The sequence below is a fragment of the Notothenia rossii genome (assembly GCF_949606895.1).
Source record: "Notothenia rossii genome assembly, chromosome: 12".
Lineage (NCBI taxonomy): Eukaryota > Metazoa > Chordata > Actinopteri > Perciformes > Nototheniidae > Notothenia > Notothenia rossii.
Genome location: NC_136911.1, coordinates 1,349,472 through 1,374,199, shown reverse-complemented (window position 1 = coordinate 1,374,199; position 24,728 = coordinate 1,349,472). Strand labels below are relative to the sequence as shown.

Below are 24,728 nucleotides of genomic sequence, written 5' to 3'. Positions count from 1 at the left end.
TTCAGTGTCTGAACCTTAACGAGGGACAGATTACACAGTAGCACTCGTTAATAACTCCAATCAGTGATGTCACTTCCTGTGGCTGGGACGTCCTGTTTGTGTTTACAGCAGCCGTCGTCATGGATACACAGAAACACCGCGCTGACGTTTCTACCTGATTATTTTACTTCATTATTGCTCCGACCTCAGGAAGGGTTAGCTCAATAAATGAAGCGAAGCGGCGTGATTACCTTCTGTTGGCGAGAGATAATATTTACCTCATTTCCTAACGTTTGAATATGTGTTTCTCTTTCCTCTCCTCTCTCCTCAGCCATTGGAACCAGTGGCTTCAGCCCAAGACAAACTCACCAGTTCTCTCCGCAGATTTACCCCTCCAAGTAAGGCTTCTTTGACTCTCTTTAAGAAAACAAGCAGCGTCCGACTTCATTTGGATCTTTAACTAGATCCTTCTGCTGATCTGGGGGGGGGGGGGGGGGGGGGCTTTGTTTGTCTGGATGTCTGCAGCTTCCCTCAAAATCTGTTGTAATTAATATCTAGTGCCATTTATTGTTCTTTAAACGTGAGCTGAGCGATGCTATCTGTGCTGAAAAGGAAAATGAGGTAGCACAATCAGGGGGGAATGTGTCGGCTCGCACAGTTCTGGTTTTCTGAGTTTAACGTGTTTGTGATTCTTTTTCTCAAACAGCAGAACATATCCGCATATTCTTCCTACCCCTTCATCCCAAAATATGGCAGCGTACGGGCAGACGCAGTACACCACAGGAATGCAGCAGGCCGCGGCGTATGCTAGCTATCCTCAGCCCGGACAGCCTTATGGCATCCCTGCTTATGGTAAGAAACACACATCCTTTCCTCAAGTAGAAGTACACACATCCTTTCCTCAAGCAGAAGTACACACATCCTTTACTCAAGTAGAAGTACACACATCCTTTACTCAAGTAGAAGTACACACATCCTTTCCTCAAGTAGAAGTACACAAATCCTTTCCTCAAGTAGAAGTACAGATACTCGTGTTTAAAAATACTCTGGTGAAAGTAGAAGTACTGACTAAACTTCTTTACTCAAGTGAAAGTAAAGAACTTTGAAATGTACTTCAGTAAAAAGTACCCATAACTAGCAGCTGTTTTAAAGAGTACCTGACCTCCCTTTATATTAATAGAACAATAATGTCATTGTTAGCTAATGAATGTTTCCATGGTGACCAACGGCAACATGACAACGTTTCCATTGGTCCCTCTTCTTTAGAGAAGACCAGGAAATGATGGATACACGGATCGTGTTCAAATCAATAGGCACGCAATGACTCTAAATAATAATGATCACGCCACCAAACACACATTCAGACTAAAGGAACCAGCCTGTTTGGAAAATGAGAGAAGTAGAAAGTACAGGTATTTGGGTTCAACATGTAAGAAGTAGAAAGTACAGGTATTTGTGTTCAACATGTAAGAAGTAGAAAATACAGGTATTTGGGTTCAACATGTAAGAAGTAGAAAGTACAGGTATTTGGGTTCAACATGTAAGAAGTAGAAAGTACAGGTATTTGGGTTCAACATGTAAGAAGTAGAAAGTACAGGTATTTGGGTTCAACATGTAAGAAGTAGAAAGTACAGGTATTTGTGTTCAACATGTAAGAAGTAGAAAGTACAGTTATTTGTGTTCAACATGTGAGAAGTAGAAAGTACAGGTATTTGTGTTCAACATGTAAGAAGTAGAAAGTACAGGTATTTGTGTTCAACATGTGAGAAGTAGAAAGTACAGGTATTTGTGTTCAACATGTAAGAAGTAGAAAGTACAGGTATTTGAGTTCAACATGTAAGAAGTAGAAAGTACAGGTATTTGTGTTCAACATGTAAGAAGTAGAAAGTACAGGTATTTGTGTTCAACATGTAAGAAGTAGAAAGTACAGGTATTTGTGTTCAACATGTGAGAAGTAGAAAGTACAGGTATTTGTGTTCAACATGTGAGAAGTAGAAAGTACAGGTATTTGAGTTCAACATGTAAGAAGTAGAAAGTACAGGTATTTGTGTTCAACATGTGAGAAGTAGAAAGTACAGGTATTTGTGTTCAACATGTGAGAAGTAGAAAGTTCAGGTATTTGTGTTCAAAATGTAAGAAGTCAAAGTAAAAAGTCGTCAGAAAAATAAGTAGTGGAGTAAAGTACTGATACCAGAAACATGTACTTAAGTACAGTAACAAAGTATTTGTACTCCACTTTTAATTTCTCCCAAACCTCCTCTACATATAGATATGTCTGAAGGTCAGGACTTCCCACATTTCCTTCAGAGCTGTTGAGGTTTTGTTTAGTGCCTGCATGTTCTCGAATAAAACAGAATCTGCTTGTGAAGCTCTTCTTCTCGTAGATTAGCGATAGAAATCTGCAAACAAACATCTTCCCCTGGCAGAGCGAACGTACACGGCTCTCTGTGGGCTTTATTTGTCCAACGTCTTTTCAGTGTTTTGACCCCGAAAGACTCTCCGATATGTGCAGGAATTCACGTGTTTATTTGAGTGGAGTCCGAACTGCATCGTGACTGATTGAATGTAAGCAGAGGTTGGTTTCCCCCCTCAAACACACGCAGTATGTTTCATTACTTCTCACACATGACCTGCATTAGAGGATTTAATACTTGATATATCGAGCAGCCACAGTCCTAACGCGCGGTTTGGTTTAGCATTGAGACAGAAAGACACTTCCAAACAAGCGGAGACATCTTGAATCAGATCATCTGTGAGATACAGATTCAATAAAGTCAGACTGAAGCTTCCTTTGTGCAGTAAAGTTATTGCATACATATGACTTCAAGTAGGGAAAGTACCTTACTTAATATTAGACCCTCCAGAAAAACGCGGGCAAAAATCCTTGATTATGTGATTAAACATGCGGGGTTTTATGTGATTTTATGCGGTGAAATTGCGGGAAGTTGAGAAATATGCTAAATATGCGGGAAAAAAAGAATAACCATTTTTTTAAATATTGGGCTGTCTTATTTATTCTCTCTCACACACAACCTGCCACTAACGTTAAAGCCCTTTACTATTCAATTAAACACATTCAATGTTTATTTATTGTAAAAGCAATTGGGCTATTTTAATCTCACACACACACACACACACACACACACACACACACACACACACACACACACACACACACACACACACACACACACACACACACACACACACACTTCTCCGCCTCATTCTGTTTTCATTTACTCGTTCGTTATCTGCAGCTTCAATCTTGTAGGCTACTCACTTCGTTTCTTGTAGCCCTCTAAAGGGTTTTGGAGGTCGATGCCTCGGTGAACGTGAGTCGTTTGGCTTTCTTGTCCGCAGCAGCAGAAAGCATTTTCGAATGTTTGAATGAATCAAAGTGGGTCGTCACCGTCGACTTTCTCTTATGCTCCAACACACAGTTGCACGGGGTGCAGAATAGTTTCCCCCCACTTTTTGCCCGGTCTTTAGTAGAAATGTTCGTTGGTAAATGAGCTCTATAGTGTTGTTTACATTCTGTGATGCGTGAGCTGAAGACGTCACGACGAGTTCACTTTTTTTTCTTCTCAACTTTGTGGAAAAATGCGGAGATTATGCGGCCTTTTAAAAATCTACGCCATTTGGCTGATTATGCGGTAAATTCTGCGATCGCAGAATCACGTTTTTCTGGAGGGTCTATAATATGCATATATCTCTATTCCTCTGAGGTGTCAGAAGTTTCTCAAGTGCTACACTTAAGTAAGATTTGCGTTACTTGTATTCTCTTTTTTATGATGTTACGTATCTGGTGAATTTGAACAAGACTTCAATAAAGTTTCATGTTTTTATCCTATAGCAATACACAATGATATTGTTTTTATTTGAATGGAAGTGTAATATATGTGTAAAGAAGAATTAAAAGGAAATACAAGTACTTCAAATTGTTCTTGAGTTTAGTATCAGATCAAATGAAGGGTCTTTGAGCAGGTGTTCTCTCAGCGATTGTGCTGATATGTTCAATGCTTGTTTTTCATGTCTTGATATCGTGACTTTGTGTATTTAGGATTAAGTGTGCAGCTCTTTAGGATAAGATAAGAACGGTCTATTTATAATAATGTCTAATCCACTGGTTTTGGTGCAGAGAGCTTTGAGTATTTCAAGTTAAGTGTTCAACTCTTTGCGTTGAATGAGGGCTCTTATTCTTACAACTGATTATAATAATATATATTTTGTATTGGACCGTTCCATTCAGGATTGTTCTCCTTTAGTGTGCTCTACCCATAAGTTAAAGGGGCACAAGAATAACAGTTTTAACACCAGGGAGGGCCTTGCTTTTCCACCAGATAAAATACGATGTTTGCGTTGAATGAAGGGACTGATCTGACCTTTAATCGTATCTTCTCGTATCGTATCGTATAAGCTAAGCTAACAGACCAGCTGTGTGTTGACTGTTGTTGTGCATGAAACCGATGTGGTGTCACTAACATGTTGAGGACCCTTGTTTGCAGGCATAAAGACAGAGGGGGGTCTGAGTCAGTCTCAGTCTCCAGGACAGACGGGGTTCCTGGGGTACAGCTCGGGGTTCACCACGCCGCAGACCGGACAGGCGCCGTACAGCTACCAGATGCAGGGTGAGGACACATTCTGCTTTTCTCTCTGTGCTCTCTCACTTCGGACGAATGCATGGTGTCAAAATGCAACGTTCAAAGCCTAAGCATGTCAGAAAAGGCTCTCAAACAAAGGGACTTCCTGGTTTTTAACACGTTTGGACATTTAGAGACATAACTTAGGACTTTGACAATCTAGGATGGACACTTTCCACTTGTATCTGATCTGTTATAGACCAGAAACATCTTTAGATAACTGGGTATTGATGCATTGGGTCTGATTCCTCATTTCTCTCTGTGCATATTCACTTTGGACGTTCAAGGCCTAGACATGTCAGAAAAGGCTGTTTCTTTCTCTGAAACGTGGGGGTGTCCTGGTTTTCTCCATTTGTAATCATTGATCATCATAGTAGTCAATATCTTTGGACATTTATTTTCACAACTTAGGACTTTGACAATCTAGGATGGACATGTTCCACTTGTATCTGATCTGTTATAGACCAAAAACATCTTGAGACACACTGCTCACTTCTCTCTGTGCATGGTGTCAGAATGCTGTTTACAAACTCTGAAACATGGGATTTCCTAGTTTCTCAGTTCTAAATCATATCAAGTCAATATCTTTAGACATTCACAGACTCTACCTTGGATTTTCTAACATGTTATAGAGTTTCCACCCTTTTGAGATGTGAGTTTCTGTCCTTTAAAGCTGGCAGCATGTCCAATTGCACAGTTGAATCATGTGTACAGCAAACATTGGGGAAATGACAGGTTTATTAGTCCAAAGCAGATTTTGTCCAGATTCTCCAAAAGCATCTTTCTGAATCCTTAGTCCTCTCTGTGCGTCTTCCCTTTGGACGCATCAAGAAGGAGTGTGAGATGTGAAAGCTGCAAAGATTAGAGTGTAGATCTTTGGACATCTATAGACATAGGACTTTGACAATCTAGGATGGACATGTTGTCTCGTTTCCATGTCCCGGCCATGTGTCTCCTCTGCTTAGCCCATCCGAATAAGGGTTATTGTTCTCTTTCTCCAACACATGGGAGTCTAAAGGCTCTGTCTCTGATTTAATAGCCTAGCAGCCCTCTCACTCACCCCAAGACATGGCTTTGGTCCTGATGTCAGCCTCCCTCCTTTCTCCTTTTAAAGGAATCAACACAGAGAGAAACATGTCCGGCACTCAGCAGCCATGTCCTCCTCTCCGTCTGTCTTTGTTTCCCTCTCCCTGTGATCATATTAGTATTTGTTTAAGAGCTGAGAGCGCTGTGACTTATGGCCTCGAGAGCGATTCAGACCAGCTTTGCCTTCTCCTTAAAGGCAGTGCAGTGTTTCTACTCAGAGTCTTTCCCCCGTAGTAAAGTGTGATTTCTCCTCTTGTTGTTCAGAGTGTCTCCCAGTGAAATACCTGCAGCTCAGCAGCAGATGTGTGGCACAGCGAAGCCTCTTAGGGCATGCAGACGGAGAGGAAGAGGAAGAGGAAGAGGAGAGGGAGAAAGTATGGCAGTGTGTTTAAGCTGCAGTGGTTAAACTCACGATGACAGAATGATGTGCTCATTCATCTCCAACATTACGCTCCGTCAGTCTGTGGCTGCAATCAACACTTTAGATTAAGGTGCACGTATTCACCATCAACTAGTTGCTAACTAACAGACAAACTACCAGCTTATTAGGGAACATATTCTGACACAATTAACACTTGTAGTTTCATGTCTTGTCTTGACCACATTTGTGTTCTTATGGGAGACTATTCTTGTGCTGCTTCTGCATATTGAGCACATTAAGCCCCTCTAATGTTCAACTACTTCCTTACGTATAATAAATAAGCACTCACTTTTCCACGCCTCCAAACACAGTCTGAGTGTAGGGCATGCAGCCGGAGAGGAAGAGGAAGAGGAAGAGGAAGAGGAGAAAGTATGGCAGTGTTTAAGCTGCAGTGGTTAAACTCACGATGACAGTATTATGTGCTCATTCATCTCCAACATTACGCTCCGTCTGTCTGGCTGTAGCTGGCAGGCCTGTGTGTGAAATGACAGATTGAGCACTATGAGTCTCTAGCTGAGCGTCAGCAGAACTATTGATCTCCTGTCTGTGATCCTGAGAGGCTTTCTGTGTCCAGCTGTCATGGCATTCATGTGTTTTGCTCCCAGCTTTCATGTTTCACCGGGACTTGGAGCGCTGTGGGGGGGCTGAAGTCGTGCCACCAAGTCGAAAAGCAGGGTGGCATTTCATGCATATTAGGAAGGATGTTTTAAGGAAGTTATAACCTCATGTAGAAGTAGTGCAAGCAGAAGTCCTGCATGTGATATATCACTTCTCCTGAGTCAAAGAAATAGAGTTTTTGCATAAATAGAACTTACATAGTACCCTACTTTAGTAAGATTTCAGCTACTTGTATTTCCCTTTTCCCGTTACTTGAGCAAAGTAAAAAAGGATTAGCATTAAAATATAACTAAAGTACAAAAGAAGAAGTACTCATTCTGCAGATTGGCCCGTTTCAGAATAATATAAGCTATAATATGAGAAGATTATTCATTGACGCATTCAAGTGTTCACCACTTTTATGCAAAAGCTTGGAAAGAAGGAGCCTTTTTTTATCTTTCTATCTGCTAAGTAACCGGGGAGACATCAAAGTGTTATCTTTTTACCCTACAACAATACACAAAGGTACATTTAGTCATATTTACCTCAATCTACACTATTTCCCTTTTAATTCAAGTGTAGTAGATTTATAAAGTGGCATACAAAGGAAATACAAGTGCTTAAAATTATGCTTAAGTGCAGTGCTTGAGTAACGGATCTCTAAATGAGACGAGTTGACTTGTACATGTCACCAAGAGATCAATAACACTAGTCGATATAAATAATAATGAAATGAAACAAGAGAATTATGATACTGCACAAACTCAAGCAGTATCAAATTGATAAACACAAATATTATCGACTTACAAATGAAATATAAACAAATGATCTTCCTACACATCTGAAGAGACTGAAAAGCAGAGCCCCATCTGGACCTGATAGCCTTTTCCCAAGTGGGGCATACTCCTGACTTCTGCTTCAAATATTGAGCTCTGATGATAGACATAGCCCATGGCGAGGGGGGGGGGGGGGGGCGGCAGAGCAAATGGACTTCCAATTGTGGAGCCAGAAGGCAAAGAGGAGGAGGGGGGAGTGTCTGAGGGAGGGGGAGGGAGAGAAAACATGCAAAGCCCCTTTTCTCTCTCCCCCTTCTGCTTTAATACAAGTAATGATAATGTGTTTATGTAGTATAGCACAGGGGGGTCCAAACTGCTTCCCCCGAGGGCCACATACGAGGCTCTAGAGGTGTGTTACCTTTTCAGTTAATCAACAGAATCAATCAAATGTAGGTCGATTATTCTTTATACTTGAAAAGGCTTTACGAAACAAACTCAACGCAAGAATCCTGCAGGAACTTTTCCTATCTATGAGCCGAGGCTGAAGTGCTCACTTAGATCTGCTCTCTCTCTCTGTCGAACTGAAGAAGTGAAATACGGAGGTTCCTCTAGTTTCCAGACGCCAGTGAGATCGGGGACTTTTGAAAGTAAAATCTCGTTTCATTTATCTGACGCTTCTCTCCAAAGTGCATTGAAGGAACAAACTCAAAAGCAAGAATCCTGCAGGAACACAGAGGCCCTATACGGGCAATAGCTTCACTGAAATCTGCTCTCTCTCTGTTTGAAACTGAGTGAAACACGGAGGTCTCTCTACTCCTGCTCTCTCTTTTCCCTCTGCACGAACACTGAGTAGACGCCGGTGATATTCGGCCCTTTTGAAATTAGTTTGAAATTAGTTTTCATTTCGGAACATTTCCTACTTTGTTGGTGTTTGTTTCTCTTTTTTTGTCCGCTACGCCTTCTGTGTTTCAACGCTTTCCTCCACCCTTCATGCCCCCTCCACTTCGACTTAGAAGAAGTGCATTAAAGAAAGAATCAAAGTAAGAATCCTGCAGGAACATTTCCTCTCTACAAGCCCAACCTGATGAAGTATTGCTCCAGTAGCTTCACTTCAATCTGCTCTCTCTCACTGAGGTTTCTCTAGTTTCTAGACGCCAGTGATTTTGGGGTCTTTGTTGGTGTTTGTTTCTCTCAAAGCAAGAACCCTGCTATGAGCCCTTTAAGTCCAATAGCTTGACTTCAATCTGCAGAAACACTGAGTGAGCTACGGAGGCTTCTCTAGTGTCTTCTGGCTCTGCACAAACACTGAGTGGACGTCGGTGACATCGAGCACTTTTGTTGGTGTTTCTTTTCTCTTTTATTGGCAGCTAAGTCTTCTTCTGTTCCTGCTTTCCTCCACCCTTTATGCCCCCTCCGCTTCCCCCCGCGCTCTGAGAGCTGCTTCACGTTTGTCACGCTGTGGGAGGCCCTCCTGATGACCGGAGGATGAAAGGTGTAATCACGCCTCCGTTTAGAAACACTACATTTATCTCCGGCTAAGGGAGCGAAGGGGAGTGATCTGTCTCTGAGTGGACAGAGGGAAAGAGAGGAGGCCGAGTTGTTGACTTTGGAAGAATGATTGTGACATTTTGATGCATTTTGGGAATATTGGAATTCTTTAAAAACCTCTTTTACGACCACAACATTTGCACAAAGCTGTTACTTGTTATAGTTTTATATATGTGGGTATTTCTCATGTTAGCGTGCAGAATGATGCTCACAGCTGCAGACATACTCCAGAGTGTCGGCCTTCACTTGAGTGGATGCATTATTTATACTTTGCATGTAGAGCGCTTAATCTAACGCATCGAATCAAGCGCTCCCTGCTGATCAATCTCTGAGCACTTTGTGATTAAACGCTTGTTATCAATGACGGCTGCAGAAAGGAAAAGTTCAACTCAGAAAGAAACCTGCTTACATTTTATTTTAAGGGATAATTAAGTTTTATCATACAATGTTTGTCCAGTCCAAGATTTAATATTTTAGGGCTTGTAAACAACATAAATACAAACAACCATGTCAAAATGAATGACAGTTTATTTGGATTTAAATAAATAGAAATAATTGTTACTATTTCTGACAATGAGATTTTTGAATACAACTTTTTACGATGATAAGGTTTTATTTTGTAAAATTAAAACGTTTTAATGCAATAGAAATATATCAGATATTCAAAATGAATTAGTTTATTTGGACTTTTACTCTTTTTGACGATAAGATTTTTTTTTTATGCGGTTTCTTTAGATGAAAAGATTTTATTTTGTAAAAATAAAATAGTTTAGTGCAATAGAAATATATCACATATTTAAAATGATTTATGCAAAATAAATGTATTTCATTTCAAGTCACCTTTAAACCCCAGCAGTCTGTGAGCTCCTCTTGAATAACAATAACACTACATTTATATAGCACCTAAACAGTAGTCCTGTCATCTCATTTAAGACGAGGTAAACCTTTATTTATTCCTCCTCCCCCCCATCATAACTCATGTCATGTATATTATTAACCCATTAGATGCTATCAGTCCCTTTTGAATGATTTCATTACCCAGAAGCACCTCGGGGAAGTGAAGAGAGGAGCATACATATGCATGGGGATCTGCTCAGTGACTGCGACCTCCACACACACACACACACACACACACACACACACACACACACACACACACACACACACACACACACACACACACACACACACACACACACACACACACACACACAAAAGTCTCTTGTCTAGCTCCCATTGAGCTGTCATTCATCAGCTCTGATCCAATCAGTGATTAGCAGAAGAGATAGGATCGTCTCCCTCAGGCTGTTCATCACCTCTGAGAGAGAGACGATGACAATCTGCCGTTTCAGTTTTGTTGGATAAAATCCGGTAAATGCAAATTTAGGGATGCAAAAATTTAGTATTTGCATCATCAGGGGGATTTTTGGTCTTTAAAATGTTAGAAAATATTGAAAAAAGTCCACCTGCGTCTCTTAAAGTGATGTTTGCTTTTTTAAACAAAACCAGAATATACGGTATGTGCCTTAAAATAATACAAATGAACAATGGGGCTTTTTGTGACATATTTGCATGAAGAATTGCTTTTATGATTATAAATCGATTCTCAAATAGATTATTTTCTTATCAATTTATGTTTTGTGTTTGAAAAACCCAAACACATTGATTACTATATGACTATTAAAGGATATTATCTTCTTATTTGAAAGTCTGAAATGTCATTTAAACCCATTTCTTGCATTAATTTTTTTACTTTAAATAGTAACAAATATTAGGAGGTTATTTTTCTGTACATAAAATGTAATTGTTGGGTCTTTAAAACATCATAAAAGTTGAAAAAAGGTCAATAACCACATTTGTCCAAACCTATTTCTTGTTCTTTTTGCCTAAAACTCACAAATATTCACTTTTATATGATTCAAAATAAAGAAAAGCAGGATATTTCAATATTTGTGAGGCAAAAAACTCAAAACTCTACTTTTTGCTTGGAAAATGTCTTTATCGAACTGTAAATTACCCCAAAGTGTGTTAAAGTCTTCTGTTGATGCACTTCTCTTTGCAGCTGCACATAAATAACTCAAGGTGTTGTTTTTGCTTTAAGGTGGCACCTTCACCACTACGTCCGGCTTGTACCCCGGAAACAACTCTCTGACGAACTCCAGCGGCTTCAACAGCACACAACAGGTAGCTCTGTCCTCTGATCTGGAATCAGTTTGTCCTCGCAGAGCTGGAAGCCTTTTATGAAACATGCATACTCAATATGTTACATTTCATCCATGACACATTCAAACATAAATCAGTGGGGATGTCAGGGTTATCCTCGCGATGCCACGGAGGAACAGATGGACGGCATGTGTTTGCGTTTATGTTTTGGAAGCTGTTCTGTAAAGTAGCAGCTCTGTCTGAGGGCAAATCTCACGTTACTCTGCACAAAAAGGTTTCTATCTGAGTCTCTCACCATGCTTTCCTTCATCTTCTTCTTTATTAGGATCCCCGTTAGCACTGGCATGAGCATTAGCTATTCTTCCTGGGGTCTTCACCCACACAACACAAACACAAAACAAACTAAAACAACACATACAGCTCATTCAAGTGAAAACTCAAATGGTCATTGAATTGTATGCTATACTTAATACTGAGATCATTTTTCGAACTTGAGATTTTGGACCGGTAAAGAACTCCATCTCTCTCCAGTCTTGCACTAATGTACATTTTCAAAGATATTGACTGTCATTTGGTATATCTTGATTTATCGTGCTTCATGTCTGAATGTGTGCATATGTACAAAATGGCAATGAGATTCTTCTGACCCGAGCTACAATGCAACGTATATAATAAAATACAAAATAAAAAGTCTATATACATGTCAATAGAATATGGGATATGTACAAGAGCAGAACAGGAAATTAAATAATGCACATTAAGACAAAATTAAATACGGTTTGTTGCGTTAATAACTATTTATATAAATAAGTAGATTACATGATGACAACAGGAATGTTTATCGGGGCACTTTACAGAGCCTGCGTCTGTTGATTGTGTATATATATATATTATATACATATATGTATTTTGTACTCCTCGGGATTGTGGGAAACGGTATTTCTATCTCTCTGTCTGTTCACACTGGGTGTTTCTCAACGTCGAGTACGCTTGCTTGGTATCACATGTCTTCCGAGTCACTTCCTTCAGAAGCGAGGCAAGAATGCTTCCTGGCATTCGGAAAACGAAGAGTGGAACAGGCGAGCAGGTGTGCCTCATATGAGAGCCTTACGTTTTCCGCCTCAGATTTGGGGAAATTGGTCCGTGCGCAAAGCATTGTGGGGATTTTAAGACCGCGGAGTGTACACATGTGCAGCCTCGAAGTTTCTCCAAACGAAGTACGCCGGGCTCGGTAGTATACCAAGTATGCTGGACATTGGAACAGTCCTTCGGCAGGACTCGATGACGTAGCATGCTTGAAATAGTGGCTCTGGAGCATCCTTACTCAACATTGAGAAACACCCACTGTGGAGGAAATTCTTATTAAGAGAAACTGATGAATGATTCATTGACAAAGTTTGTATTTTGTTATATTTTAATAAAGTAGCAGAGCAGCTTCATCCTCTGAGGAGAACATGGCCTGAACACAGCTCACAGTCACACTGTATAGAGAGAACATCCAACTGGTCCCACCCTCTCTTAGGCTTCATCTAAACACCCCACCATTAAACCATTCAACCCTCCAGTCCTTAACCATTTGCAAATCCACCTTTTGCCCTTCCTGAAATCTAAATCCTCAACATATGTCTCTGTTAAACACATATAGGATTAAAAATACTATTTAAAAGAGTAAAAGGCCTTCAGAGTACAATACATAATATATATGTATTGTTTAAATGATTATATGAACATTTGATATGACAATCAACAGGCGTGCGGGGTTAAAGGATGAATAGCTATCACCAAGATATGTTTTGCAAGGAGATCAAATACTTACTTCCCACAGTTAAATGAAAATCAATGTTTATCTTTTGAATAATGTTAGTTTCTAGATTTTAAATAAGGTTGACTTTGATCTCTGCTCAGGACTCAGAGTATTCAATCAGAGTAAGACATCATATATATTTAAATGATTATATGAACATTTGACACGACAAACAGAGACTAAGGGACAGTTTCATCCCACAGGCCATAAGACTGTTAAACACCTGCACTTTTGAAAGAACATCCATAACATTCATCTGTTTGCAACTTATATATATACATTTTCCAATTACTGTATATAGACTATTCTGCACTATGTCTGATCTATTTTATGTTATTGTGTTGCACTGACCTCAGATTTTCATTTGTGCATAGCTACACTGTAGCTATGCACAAATGACAATAACATCCTTGAATCTTCTGAAAAACAAACTGAAAGATTGAAAATAAGTTTGATTTTGATTCTGACTTCGCTCTCTCCTCAGGACTACGCCAGCTACCCAGCCTTCGGTCAGGGTCAGTACGCTCAGTATTACAACAGTTCTCCGTACACTTCGCCCTATATGACGAGTAACAACACGAGCCCCACCACCCCCACCACCACCACCTACACCCTGCAGGAGCCCCCCAGCACCGTCTCCAGCCAGCCCATCCCAGAGAACCCTGCAGGTGAGGATATAACGCAGGTTGGTTCTGGTGTCTATAATCATGCTGTGGAAATACCTTACCAAGAGTTCTGAGTAAGACAGACTGCGTACCTCTCCTGTTCCTCCTGAGGAGGAGACAGAGATGCATCAGAATAAAAGCATGTGAGGGGAACTGTTCCAACTCGTCACCGGCTTGAGCTTCAATATCAGGATCCGTGTAAGATGCAGGAATACCATTTCTAAATACTGAATTTTTTCTCACAATGTTGGCTTTTTTCAGAAAATCTCAACATTTTGACTGCTTCTCAAAATCTCACATTTCCGACGTTTCTTCCAAAGTCTGACTTTTTCTCAAAATCACAAAAATTCTTACTTTTTCTCCAAATCTAAAAAAATGGCTTTTTCTCCAAATCTTGACTTTTTCACAAAATCCTGACTTTTTCCACAAAATCTAAACATTTGTAACTTTTTCAATTTTTTTTTGACTATTTCTCAAAATTTCCACTTTTTCATTTTTTTTTTTTACTTTTTCTAAAAATGTCGACTTTTTCTCAAAATTTATATTTTCTCAAAATTTCCACTTTTTCTCCAAATGTCAACATTTTGACTTTTTCTAAAAATCGCAACATTTTGACTTTTTCTCAAAATTCTGACTTTTTCTCAAAATCGCTAAAATGTTAATAATCCCTGGTCCCCGGCTTGAGCTTGAATCTCAGGATCCATGTATCTGTGATCCTCTCCAGAATGGAAGGAGTCATCACATACAGAGCATCAACTAGTTCCTGAACAGTGTCCTTCACATGCTGATATCCAAGAGAGGGAGTTACACAGTCTCAAGATGGAGGAATGGAAAGCAGTATTCAATGTTTACTTCAGATTAGCTCCACGTCAGAAATGAGCATGCTTGTCATATGTCTCTCTCCATAGAGGCTGAATCATCATGTTCATCACATAGCTATCATATGTTCAAATATTCAAAGACGCTTTACATGTATGACAAGTTGCCCATGTCAGTCTGAGGTTAATCGATGAATTTGGTATTTTTTCCTTGAAATTAAACAGTTGTGGAAGTTACAGAAACTGACCAACAACATGAGCTAAAGGCCAAAAATTGCACGATATATTGGTATGAAATGCTTTAACCAGTGGTGTTAATTCACGGTAGGGATGCAGAATATGTATTTGTATTAATGTCATGATAAGGAGATTGGAAAGAACCATCACACAAAACATTAAAATGTGTACATCCTTGAGTGAAAGCCGCGCTAAAACTCACATGCAATCAAGTCATTTTGCATGTATTGTTAAAACCAAGCAATAATGGAATGCTCAATTTAGCGAAAGTGACATCCCACGTTTCTTCAAACACAGTGTGTGTACAGCAGCTTTGCAAACAAGGAAACACAACTATTGAAAACGATATCAGATGTGCAGTTTCCCATAATGCCATGTGACATAAATGCATCATCTGGTGATCGAGCGGCACTTATTATGTCTTTAAAAGTCTGTCAAACTGTCATCAATCAACACCGAAGACATCCGGCTAATTTCCTTCATTTGACTTGACTGACATCTTTCCTATTTCTACCTGACGTGCAGTCCATAACTTCCTGTTTATCAAATCATCGTGGAGCTTTTAGTATGTGATTAATGATACCTGTAGGCCTGCATAATGTCTACAAAATGTCCCAGGATGCCGTCTGTCTGTCCTGCATCAAGACAAATGGTCCCTCCTTCTCCACTTCTTGGCTAAAAGCAGAACAACATATCATCTGTTCTTATTCTCTCTTCCTCCCTCAGTCGAGTACAGCACCATCCACAGTCCATCAACCCCCATTAAAGATTCAGATTCCGATCGATTGCGCCGGGCCTCGGATGGAAAGTCACGTGGTCGGGGGAGAAGGAACAACAACCCCTCCCCCCCGCCTGACTCCGACCTTGAGGTACACACACACACACACACACACACACACACACACACACACACACACACACACACACACACACACACACACACACACACATATACACACACACACACACACACACACATGTACACCCACACACACACACACACACATGTACACCCACACACATATACACACGCACACATATACACACACACACACACACACACATGTACACCCACACACACATACACACACACACACATACACACACACACACACACACACACACACACACACACATTTATCTTATTATGTTGTTCAATGTGGGAAATTAAGAGAGATACTGGTAAAAATGTGTCACAGCGTTATGGTGATTCGCAAACACACGTGCACACACACACACACACACACACACACACACACACACACACACACACACACACACACACACACACACACCACACCACAGCACACCACACACACACACACACACACACACACACACACACACACACACACACACACACACACACACACACACACACACACACACACACACACACTAATCCACTTAGTGCACACCAGCATGGGCATTAATTCTTGACAGTGACCTCATTATTGATGCACGGTGGAAGATATGACTTCACCAAACACGTATATAGAGTTCCCGTGAATAAACAATAAGGGAGTCATAAAGAAGAAGTGAATAATGTATATTTTTATTACAAATCAAATACTGCAAATTACAACGGCATTGAATGCATCGTGACGAGTAGTGGAAAGTAACTAATGTTGAGGTACTTTTAATTCATTCTTTGCTAATGTAAACGTCAACTGGGCTGCCTCCATAGGGAAACGATGTTATTTTTTCCACCCTACATTTATTAACTAATTGTAGTTCCTGTAAACATTATAATAATAACAATAAGTTATTTAGTTCATGCATTAAGATACTGATCCTTCTGTGGAAGTCACATGCTACCCAACAGTAAGGTTCAGCTGCAACATGCAAGTGAATAAAACATGAATGCATCAATACTTATAGTTGAATAATATGATATATATTATTCCTAAACAGACCTGTTGGGCAGAATAAGTACTTGTTGATGCTTTAGTAATTTTTTAATCTAAATACTTTGTCGACAAACTTAGATTTCACACAATCTTGAGGCCACTTTATACTTTATATGTCTGATACTTTATTACATTGTAATGCTTTTACTCAGGCATTAAGTTAACTTTTCAAAGCAGGATTTTAACTGTGATATTAGTCCTTATAATTAAAATGTTCAGAGTGCTTCGCCTGCACGATCAGAGCTGCATTGTGTGTCAGAATCATCTTCCGAGGCTTTTCATTACCACGATATGAATGAAAACAGAGCGTGCATTACGGCTCTCACATCGTGGCGTGTTAACATATCTCGTTAATTAGTTTGTCACTATCGATCTCTCTAATGTAAAGGGCCGAGAGGAGGAGGAGGAGGAGGGGGAATGTTGCGGTGACCAACCCGAGAAAATAGATCCGGGTCCCTGTGGCACAAGCCCTCCTCCATATTGAGCAGAGGATCACCTTTCAGAGTGCACCATTGATTCCCTTTCTGTTGCTCTGCAGAGGGTTTTCATCTGGGACCTGGACGAGACCATCATCGTTTTCCATTCCTTGCTGACGGGGTCCTACGCCAACAGATATGGACGGGTGAGTGACGTCAGGATATCATAACAACACATGAATATGAAATAAGAAATAAATAAGGAAGGTTTTATTTGTATAGCGGTTTTCATACAGACGTGAAAACCAGAGGTGGGAAGCCACTACATACATTTACTTTACTATTTTGAATGCAGGACTTTTACTGTAACAGAGTATTCCTACACTCTGGTACTTCTACTTTTACTCAAGTGCAAGATCTGAGTACTTCTACTTTTACTACAAGATCTGAGTACTTCTACTTTTACTACAAGATCTGAGTACTTCTGCTTTTACTACAATATCTGAGTACTTCTACTTTTACTACAAGATCTGAGTACTTCTGCTTTTACTCAAGTACAAGATCTGAGTACTTCTACTTTTACTCAAGTACAAGATCTGAGTACTTCTACTTTTACTCAAGTACAAGATCTGAGTACTTCTACTTTTACTCAAGTGCAAGATCTGAGTACTTCTACTTTTACTACAAGATCTGAGTACGTCTACTTTTACTACAAGATCTGAGTACTTCTGCTTTTACTACAAGATCTGAGTACTTCTGCTTTTACTACAAGATCTGAGTACTTCTACTTTTACTACAAGATCTGAGTACTTCTACTTTTACTACAAGATATGATATGAGTACTTCTACTTTTACTCAAGTACGAGATCTGAGTACTTCTACTTTTACTCAAGTGCAAGATCTGAGTACTTCTACTTTTACTCAAGTGCAAGATCTGAGTACTTCTACTTTTACTCAAGTACAAGATCTGAGTACTTCTACTTTTACTACAAGATCTGAGTACTTCTACTTTTACTACAAGATCTGAGTACTTCTACTTTTACTCAAATACTAATTGACTCTCTACTGTCTTGTATTTGCTCCATATTGTTGGCTATATACTCTTCTGAAGTAGCTTAAAGCAGACAGTACTGAGCTTGTTGTGATTGATGACACCATTAAAGCCACTCAGGCTAAACAAAGCAGCTCTCTGGTTATTGTACATGTTGTTTAGGTAATAGCAAAAGGTCAGTCATGCCCCAACAAAAAGCATTTAATGGCAAAAAAAGCGTATTTTGATTTATTTTCTAACAATAAAAGCAGAATAATAGAATATCCTCAAGTAATAAAGCACTTTTTGCACAATGAGTACTTTTACTCAACACTTTTTGAATAATTTAGCTCGAAATACATCTGTACTTTGACTTTAGTATACTGTGGTGTTAGCTGTTGTACTTATCCCTCTGTCTCAGATACATTTCTCCGCCGTGAGCAGGACTCGATGTTCAGATAATTGTTTCTTTTTTTTAATGGTGCAACGAGGCCCGAGGTATTCGCTCTCTCTCTCTCCCTCTCTGCAGCTGTTGCAGATATGCATGGCTGCTGGGGGGGGGGGGGGGGTCAGCTCAGAACAGTTGCACTCTGGATGTCTATTGACACGTCTTAAGTGTTCCTTTCTCCTCCAGAAACGCCACATTGTTAGTTTAATTAAGTGCTTCTCAATCCGGCCTTTTTCAGGCGGACATCTCCCCGGAGACCGTCTGACTGGAGATCCCCTTTTTAAAAACCTGCCCTTTAATTAGGATGCAAATACAAATATATAATGTAAACACATCTTAGCAAACATATATTATTATACAGGGAGGTTTGTTCTGTTTTAAGACGTTTGCTTTTCCAGGCTGGGGTATTTGTTGTTCTTTGTGAATTGCTTTTTCTAAATTTAAACTTTGAAAACAAACAATTTGGGAAATAAAGCAGGATCTTATTCTCATGGTTTGCTGGAGGTCAAAGGTTAGATATATATTCTCTTATCTTCCCATTCTGTTCCTGTTTCTACTTTACATGTTCAGGGCTGTACTTCAGTATAACTTCGGGGTACTTGTACTTTACTCGAGTATTTTGATTTACTTACTTTGTGCTTCATTTGATGTATATGTGTAATACCAATGTACTCACGACTGTCTTATATTTGCTCCATGTTGGTGGCTATATACTCTTCTGAAGTAGCTTAAAGCCGAGAGTACAGAGCTGTGATTTATGACACCATTAAAACCACTCGGGCTAAACAAAGCACACATCTCTTATTTTACATGATGTTTAGGCAATAACAAAAACTCACTCATGCCCCAAAAAACAGATTTTAAAGCAAAGAATGAAAACATAAAAAGCGGATTTTTATGTATTTTCTAATGATATAGTATCCTCAAGTATTAAAACACTTTCATAAGAGCCACAACGACTACTTTTAGCTCCAAATACTCCTGTACTTGTACCTTAGTAACCCTTTGACCTGACACTTTATACTGTGGTATTAGTTATTGTGCTTTATAAGTAGAGTGTCTGTACTTTTGATAAAACACTTTCTTGCAGCCTGTTCTTCTGCAAAGCACTTTGGTCTTCTTCAAACCTCTTTAGAATCCAACTTTAGAGATAATGCATGCATCTAAAACCTGCCTGGTCGCACACGGCTGGGTTTCGATCTGTATTTATACGTGTGTGTTTTGTGGCGGTCTGATCTCCGGGTGTTTTGGCTGCAGAGGTGTCTGGGTTTGAAGTCATGGATGACATATTGCTGCTCGTATGTCGGAGAGCTTAGCGTCCGCTCGCTCTCTTTGTTCTGCAGCGAGGGGGTGTTTGATGGGGGCACTGTTTTGTTTTTGGGGTGAAAGAGGGCTGCCCCACGACCCTCCAATGTTTATTTACTTTACTCTCAGCAGCCTCGGCATGCTGGGTAAAGAAAGAGCCGAGGCTTAGGGAGCTCAGGGACTCTCCTACCACACACACACACACACACACACACACACACACACACACACACACACACACAGACACACACACACACACACACACACACACACACACACACACACACACACACACACACACACAGGGTCTCCAGTGTGCTCCTCTGAAACAGGAAGCACTCCTGACTCGTCCCATCAGAGCTCGTATGGGATGTGACAGCCGCTAGAGTGACTTTCTCTTTTTTCTCCTCTGCACTTTTCACTTGTGTTTTTTTTAGTTCCTCTCATGCTAAAAACCTGCTGACTCCGTCGCATTAAAGCAGTTTTATAAACGGAGACCACAGAGCACGATACCTCAAAGCCTATCAGGAACACACATCTGTAAACGGCCTGGGAAAATAAAAGTGGAGCAGACCAACGTCCACCACAACAAGCATCTCCCCCTCCTCCTGTAGGTCCGTTTGTATAGGATTAGCACAAGGAGAGTAAACTTAATACACAAGGAATTCATAAATTAACAATCAACAAACAATGCTGTAACAACACAACCAGACACAGAGGAAGGCAGGAGAGAATAAAGACATTTCAAAATAACACAGACGAGGGAAACACAGATATTTCTAATCATCTTTACTTAAAGTAGTTTGCATGAGTTTTGCATGAACACAGTAAAAGAGTAAGTACTCGTGTGAATATGCTTTTTGCCCCCCCCCCCCCCTCACCGTTAGCAGTGTTTGATGATACTAAAGCATCCAAATACTATATACATTGTAAGTAAATGACAGCATTAATTTAAAATGACAATAAATGATGGATATCAGCCCAAAATGAGATAGTTTAGAATCATTTAAACCAGTACAGAGTTTAAATCCCAAAAACAATTCTCTGTTTAAAGACCAGACTTTCCCTTTTCGTTCAGGTATCATATTTTTGTCCCGTCATCCGAGTGTCTCAAGCAACCCGTTCCGAACAGATTTCCCTCCTGGCTTCTCTGAGCGCTTCCTATAAATAGTTTTGTATCTGAGAGAGCACACATCCACACTTTCTCCCCCACCACTCTCTCCCGCTCACACACACACACACACACACACACACACACACACACACACACACACACACACACACACACACACACACACACACACACACACACACACACACACACACACACACACACACACACACACACACACACACACACACACACACACACACACACACACACACACACACCCTAATCCACTTACTGCACACCAGCATGGGCATTAATTCTTGACAGTGGACGGTGGAAGATATGACTTCACCAAACACGTATATAGAGTTCCCGTGAATAAACAATAAGGGAGTCATAAAAATGAAGTGTATAATGTATATCTTTCTTACAAATCAAATACTGCAAATTACAACGGCATTGAATGCATCGTGGCGAGTGGTGGAAAGTAACTAAGTACTTTTAAGTACTGTTTTTTATTACAATGTTGAGATACTTTTACTTCATTTTTTGCTGGGTTGGGTTAAAGCAGAGAACACATGTCACTGTGTGTGTGGCCATTAAAGAGGGTTTCATCCCTTCAAATCTATCTATCTATTGATTCTATCCACACACACACATGCACACACACACACACACACACACACACACACACACACACACACACACACACACACACACACACACACACACACAAACACACACACACATGCACACACACACACACACACACACACACACACACACACTCTTATCAGCTCTTTTAATTGGCATCAAGGCAGCTCAGCCCCATAAAGCTGATGTCTGAGGCCAGCTGTGCTGCTATTGGGCGGCTCAGAGCCAGAGCTTAAAGAGGGTGGGGATGGACGGGGGCTTGTTATTGGTAAGGGTCTCAGAGGAAGGGTTTTTCAGGGGGTTGGGGGGGGGGGGACTTGGCGCCCCCCATGGATGGCACTGACATCCAGGGACAGGTGGAAACTAAAGTGACAGCAGCAGCACTTTGGCCTTCTGGCCTGCTTGTATTCTTAACTCTCTCACTGACTGATTGTTTAGATTTAATTGGAGAAAGGATTCACTCACAACTTTTTTCCCACCGAAACCGGCCCTCAGAGAGCGGCTGGGATCACGTTTTTAACTACGCTGACACTGAAGGGCTCACTCTACTTAAAACCAATGGGATTTTTACATTGGATTATGGCAGAAAATAGGATATATATCAAATTATACTTACACGTTTTGTTCAGTAGGATAATCTCCACATATTAAAACCACTTTATGATTTCTGAGGTAAAAATCTAGGCTATAAAGGAACTACAGCACGGTCACATGACTTCACGTTACCACCGCTAAGCTAAAGGAGGCTAATGTTGGGCTATAAAGGAACTACAGCACGGTCACATGACTTCACTTTACCACCGCTAAGCTAAAGGTGGCTAATGTTGGGCTATAAAGGAACTACAGCACGGTCACATGACTTCACTTTACCACCGCTAAGCTAAAGGAGGCTAATGTTGGGCTATAAAGGAACTACAGCACGGTCACATGACTTCACTTCACCACCGCTAAGCTAAAGGAGGCTAATGTTGGGCTATAAAGGAACTACAGCACGGTCACATGACTTCACTTTACCACCGCTAAGCTAAAGGAGGCTAATGTTGGGCTATAAAGGAACTACAGCACGGTCACATGACTTCACTTCACCACCTCTAAGCTAAAGGTGGCTAATGTTGAGCTATAAAGGAACTACAGCACGGTCACATGACTTCACGTCACCACCGCTAAGCTAAAGGTGGCTAATGTTGGGCTATAAAGGAACTACAGCACGGTCACATGACTTCACGTCACCACCGCTAAGTTAAAGGAGGCTAATGTTGGGCTATAAAGGAACTACAGCACGGTCACATGACTTCACGTCACCACCGCTAAGCTAAAGGTGGCTAATGTTGGGCTATAAAGGAACTACAGCACGGTCACATGACTTCACGTCACCACCGCTAAGCTAAAGGTGGCTAATGTTGGGCTATAAAGGAACTACAGCACGGTCACATGACTTCACTTTACCCCCGCTAAGCTAAAGGTGGCTAATGTTGAGCTATAAAGGAACTACAGCACGGTCACATGACTTCACGTCACCACCGCTAAGCTAAAGGTGGCTAATGTTGGGCTATAAAGGAACTACAGCATGGTCACATGACTTCACGTCACCACCACTAAGCTAAAGGAGGCTAATGTTGGGCTATAAAGGAACTACAGCACGGTCACATGACTTCACGTCACCACCGCTAAGTTAAAGGAGGCTAATGTTGGGCTATAAAGGAACTACAGCACGGTCACATGACTTCACGTCACCACCGCTAAGCTAAAGGTGGCTAATGTTGGTCTATAAAGGAACTACAGCACGGTCACATGACTTCACGTCACCACCTCTAAGCTAAAGGAGGCTAATGTTGGGCTATAAAGGAACTACAGCACGGTCACATGACTTCACTTTACCCCCGCTAAGCTAAAGGTGGCTAATGTTGAGCTATAAAGGAACTACAGCACGGTCACATGACTTCACGTCACCACCGCTAAGCTAAAGGTGGCTAATGTTGGGCTATAAAGGAACTACAGCACGGTCACATGACTTCACGTCACCACCACTAAGCTAAAGGAGGCTAATGTTGGGCTATAAAGGAACTACAGCACGGTCACATGACTTCACATCACCACCGCTAAGCTAAAGGAGGCTAATGTTGGGCTATAAAGGAACTACAGCACGGTCACATGACTTCACGTCACCACCGCTAAGTTAAAGGAGGCTAATGTTGGGCTATAAAGGAACTACAGCACGGTCACATGACTTCACGTCACCACCGCTAAGCTAAAGGTGGCTAATGTTGGGCTATAAAGGAACTACAGCACGGTCACATGACTTCACGTCACCACCGCTAAGCTAAAGTAGGCTAATGTTGAGCGTGATGACGTTAATTTGTCTCATTTAGACACTTGGTAATCCACCAGTGGGGGTATTTATTTACTGACGTATTTTAGGCTAACAACCAGAAATACATTCAGAAACCATTGACAGTGATTCAAATGCTGACTCTTTTCCAGGTTTTAGGACTTGTTTCTGCACTATTTTGATCAAATGTTGAGCGACAGTAACATGGAGGTGAAGAGGGAGGGGAAAGCCAGCAGAAGTGCAGATTGAGCTCTTCTTGTGTGGTTTGCTTTGAGCATTGTGTTGTGTGACAGGTAATCAGCAGAAAGCTCAGGTGTGTCTTCAGGTGCTTTAAGGCTGTAATCCTCTGCTACCTCACACAGCTGCAGAAAATCCTCCTGCTATTGTCCCGCTTCATCCTGAAGACGATCTGTAGATTAAAATCCAATTTGTACAACTACAAAAAGAGGGTCAGCACTTCTCTGCCGTTAGTTGATTCCTCGTAGTGAGTTGTGTTTGTTTTGGACAATAAAAGCAAGAAAAAGTGGATTTTCGTCTTCTTAGATAATTGGTTTTCTACATGATTACACAAGGTCTATATCTTGATGTGACAATGCACTTTTTGCCATTTCATTATCTGTTTAAACTGCACACATTGTCCCAGGCTCATTAATTATTGACTCCCCCCTCTCTTGGTTTTATCTTACAGACAGTGCACTCCTATCATGATTACAGCACGGCTCACATTACGAACAACAGAGATCAGGATTTAAAGAAAAATTACTTTGCAGTTGAAGTATTTTAAATATTAA

At 40.7% G+C, this 24,728-nt stretch overlaps 1 protein-coding gene across 10 annotated transcripts in view; it reads left to right on the top strand.

Annotated features, from left to right (window-relative positions):
- eya1 (EYA transcriptional coactivator and phosphatase 1) overlaps nt 1-24,728 on the top strand; it is a 119,196-nt gene that overhangs the window by 63,270 nt on the left and 31,198 nt on the right. For 8 of the 10 annotated variants that reach the window (XM_079660923.1, XM_079660918.1, XM_079660920.1 and 5 more), the window contains 7 exons: nt 311-377; nt 686-831; nt 4,485-4,607; nt 11,149-11,231; nt 13,499-13,682; nt 15,461-15,603; nt 17,183-17,266. In XM_079660923.1, the coding sequence (XP_079517049.1) occupies nt 311-377; nt 686-831; nt 4,485-4,607; nt 11,149-11,231; nt 13,499-13,682; nt 15,461-15,603; nt 17,183-17,266 (830 nt within the window). The remainder of the gene's footprint in view (nt 1-310; nt 378-685; nt 832-4,484; nt 4,608-11,148; nt 11,232-13,498; nt 13,683-15,460; nt 15,604-17,182; nt 17,267-24,728) is intronic. The other 2 variants (XM_079660921.1, XM_079660924.1) reach the window with 1 other exon arrangement.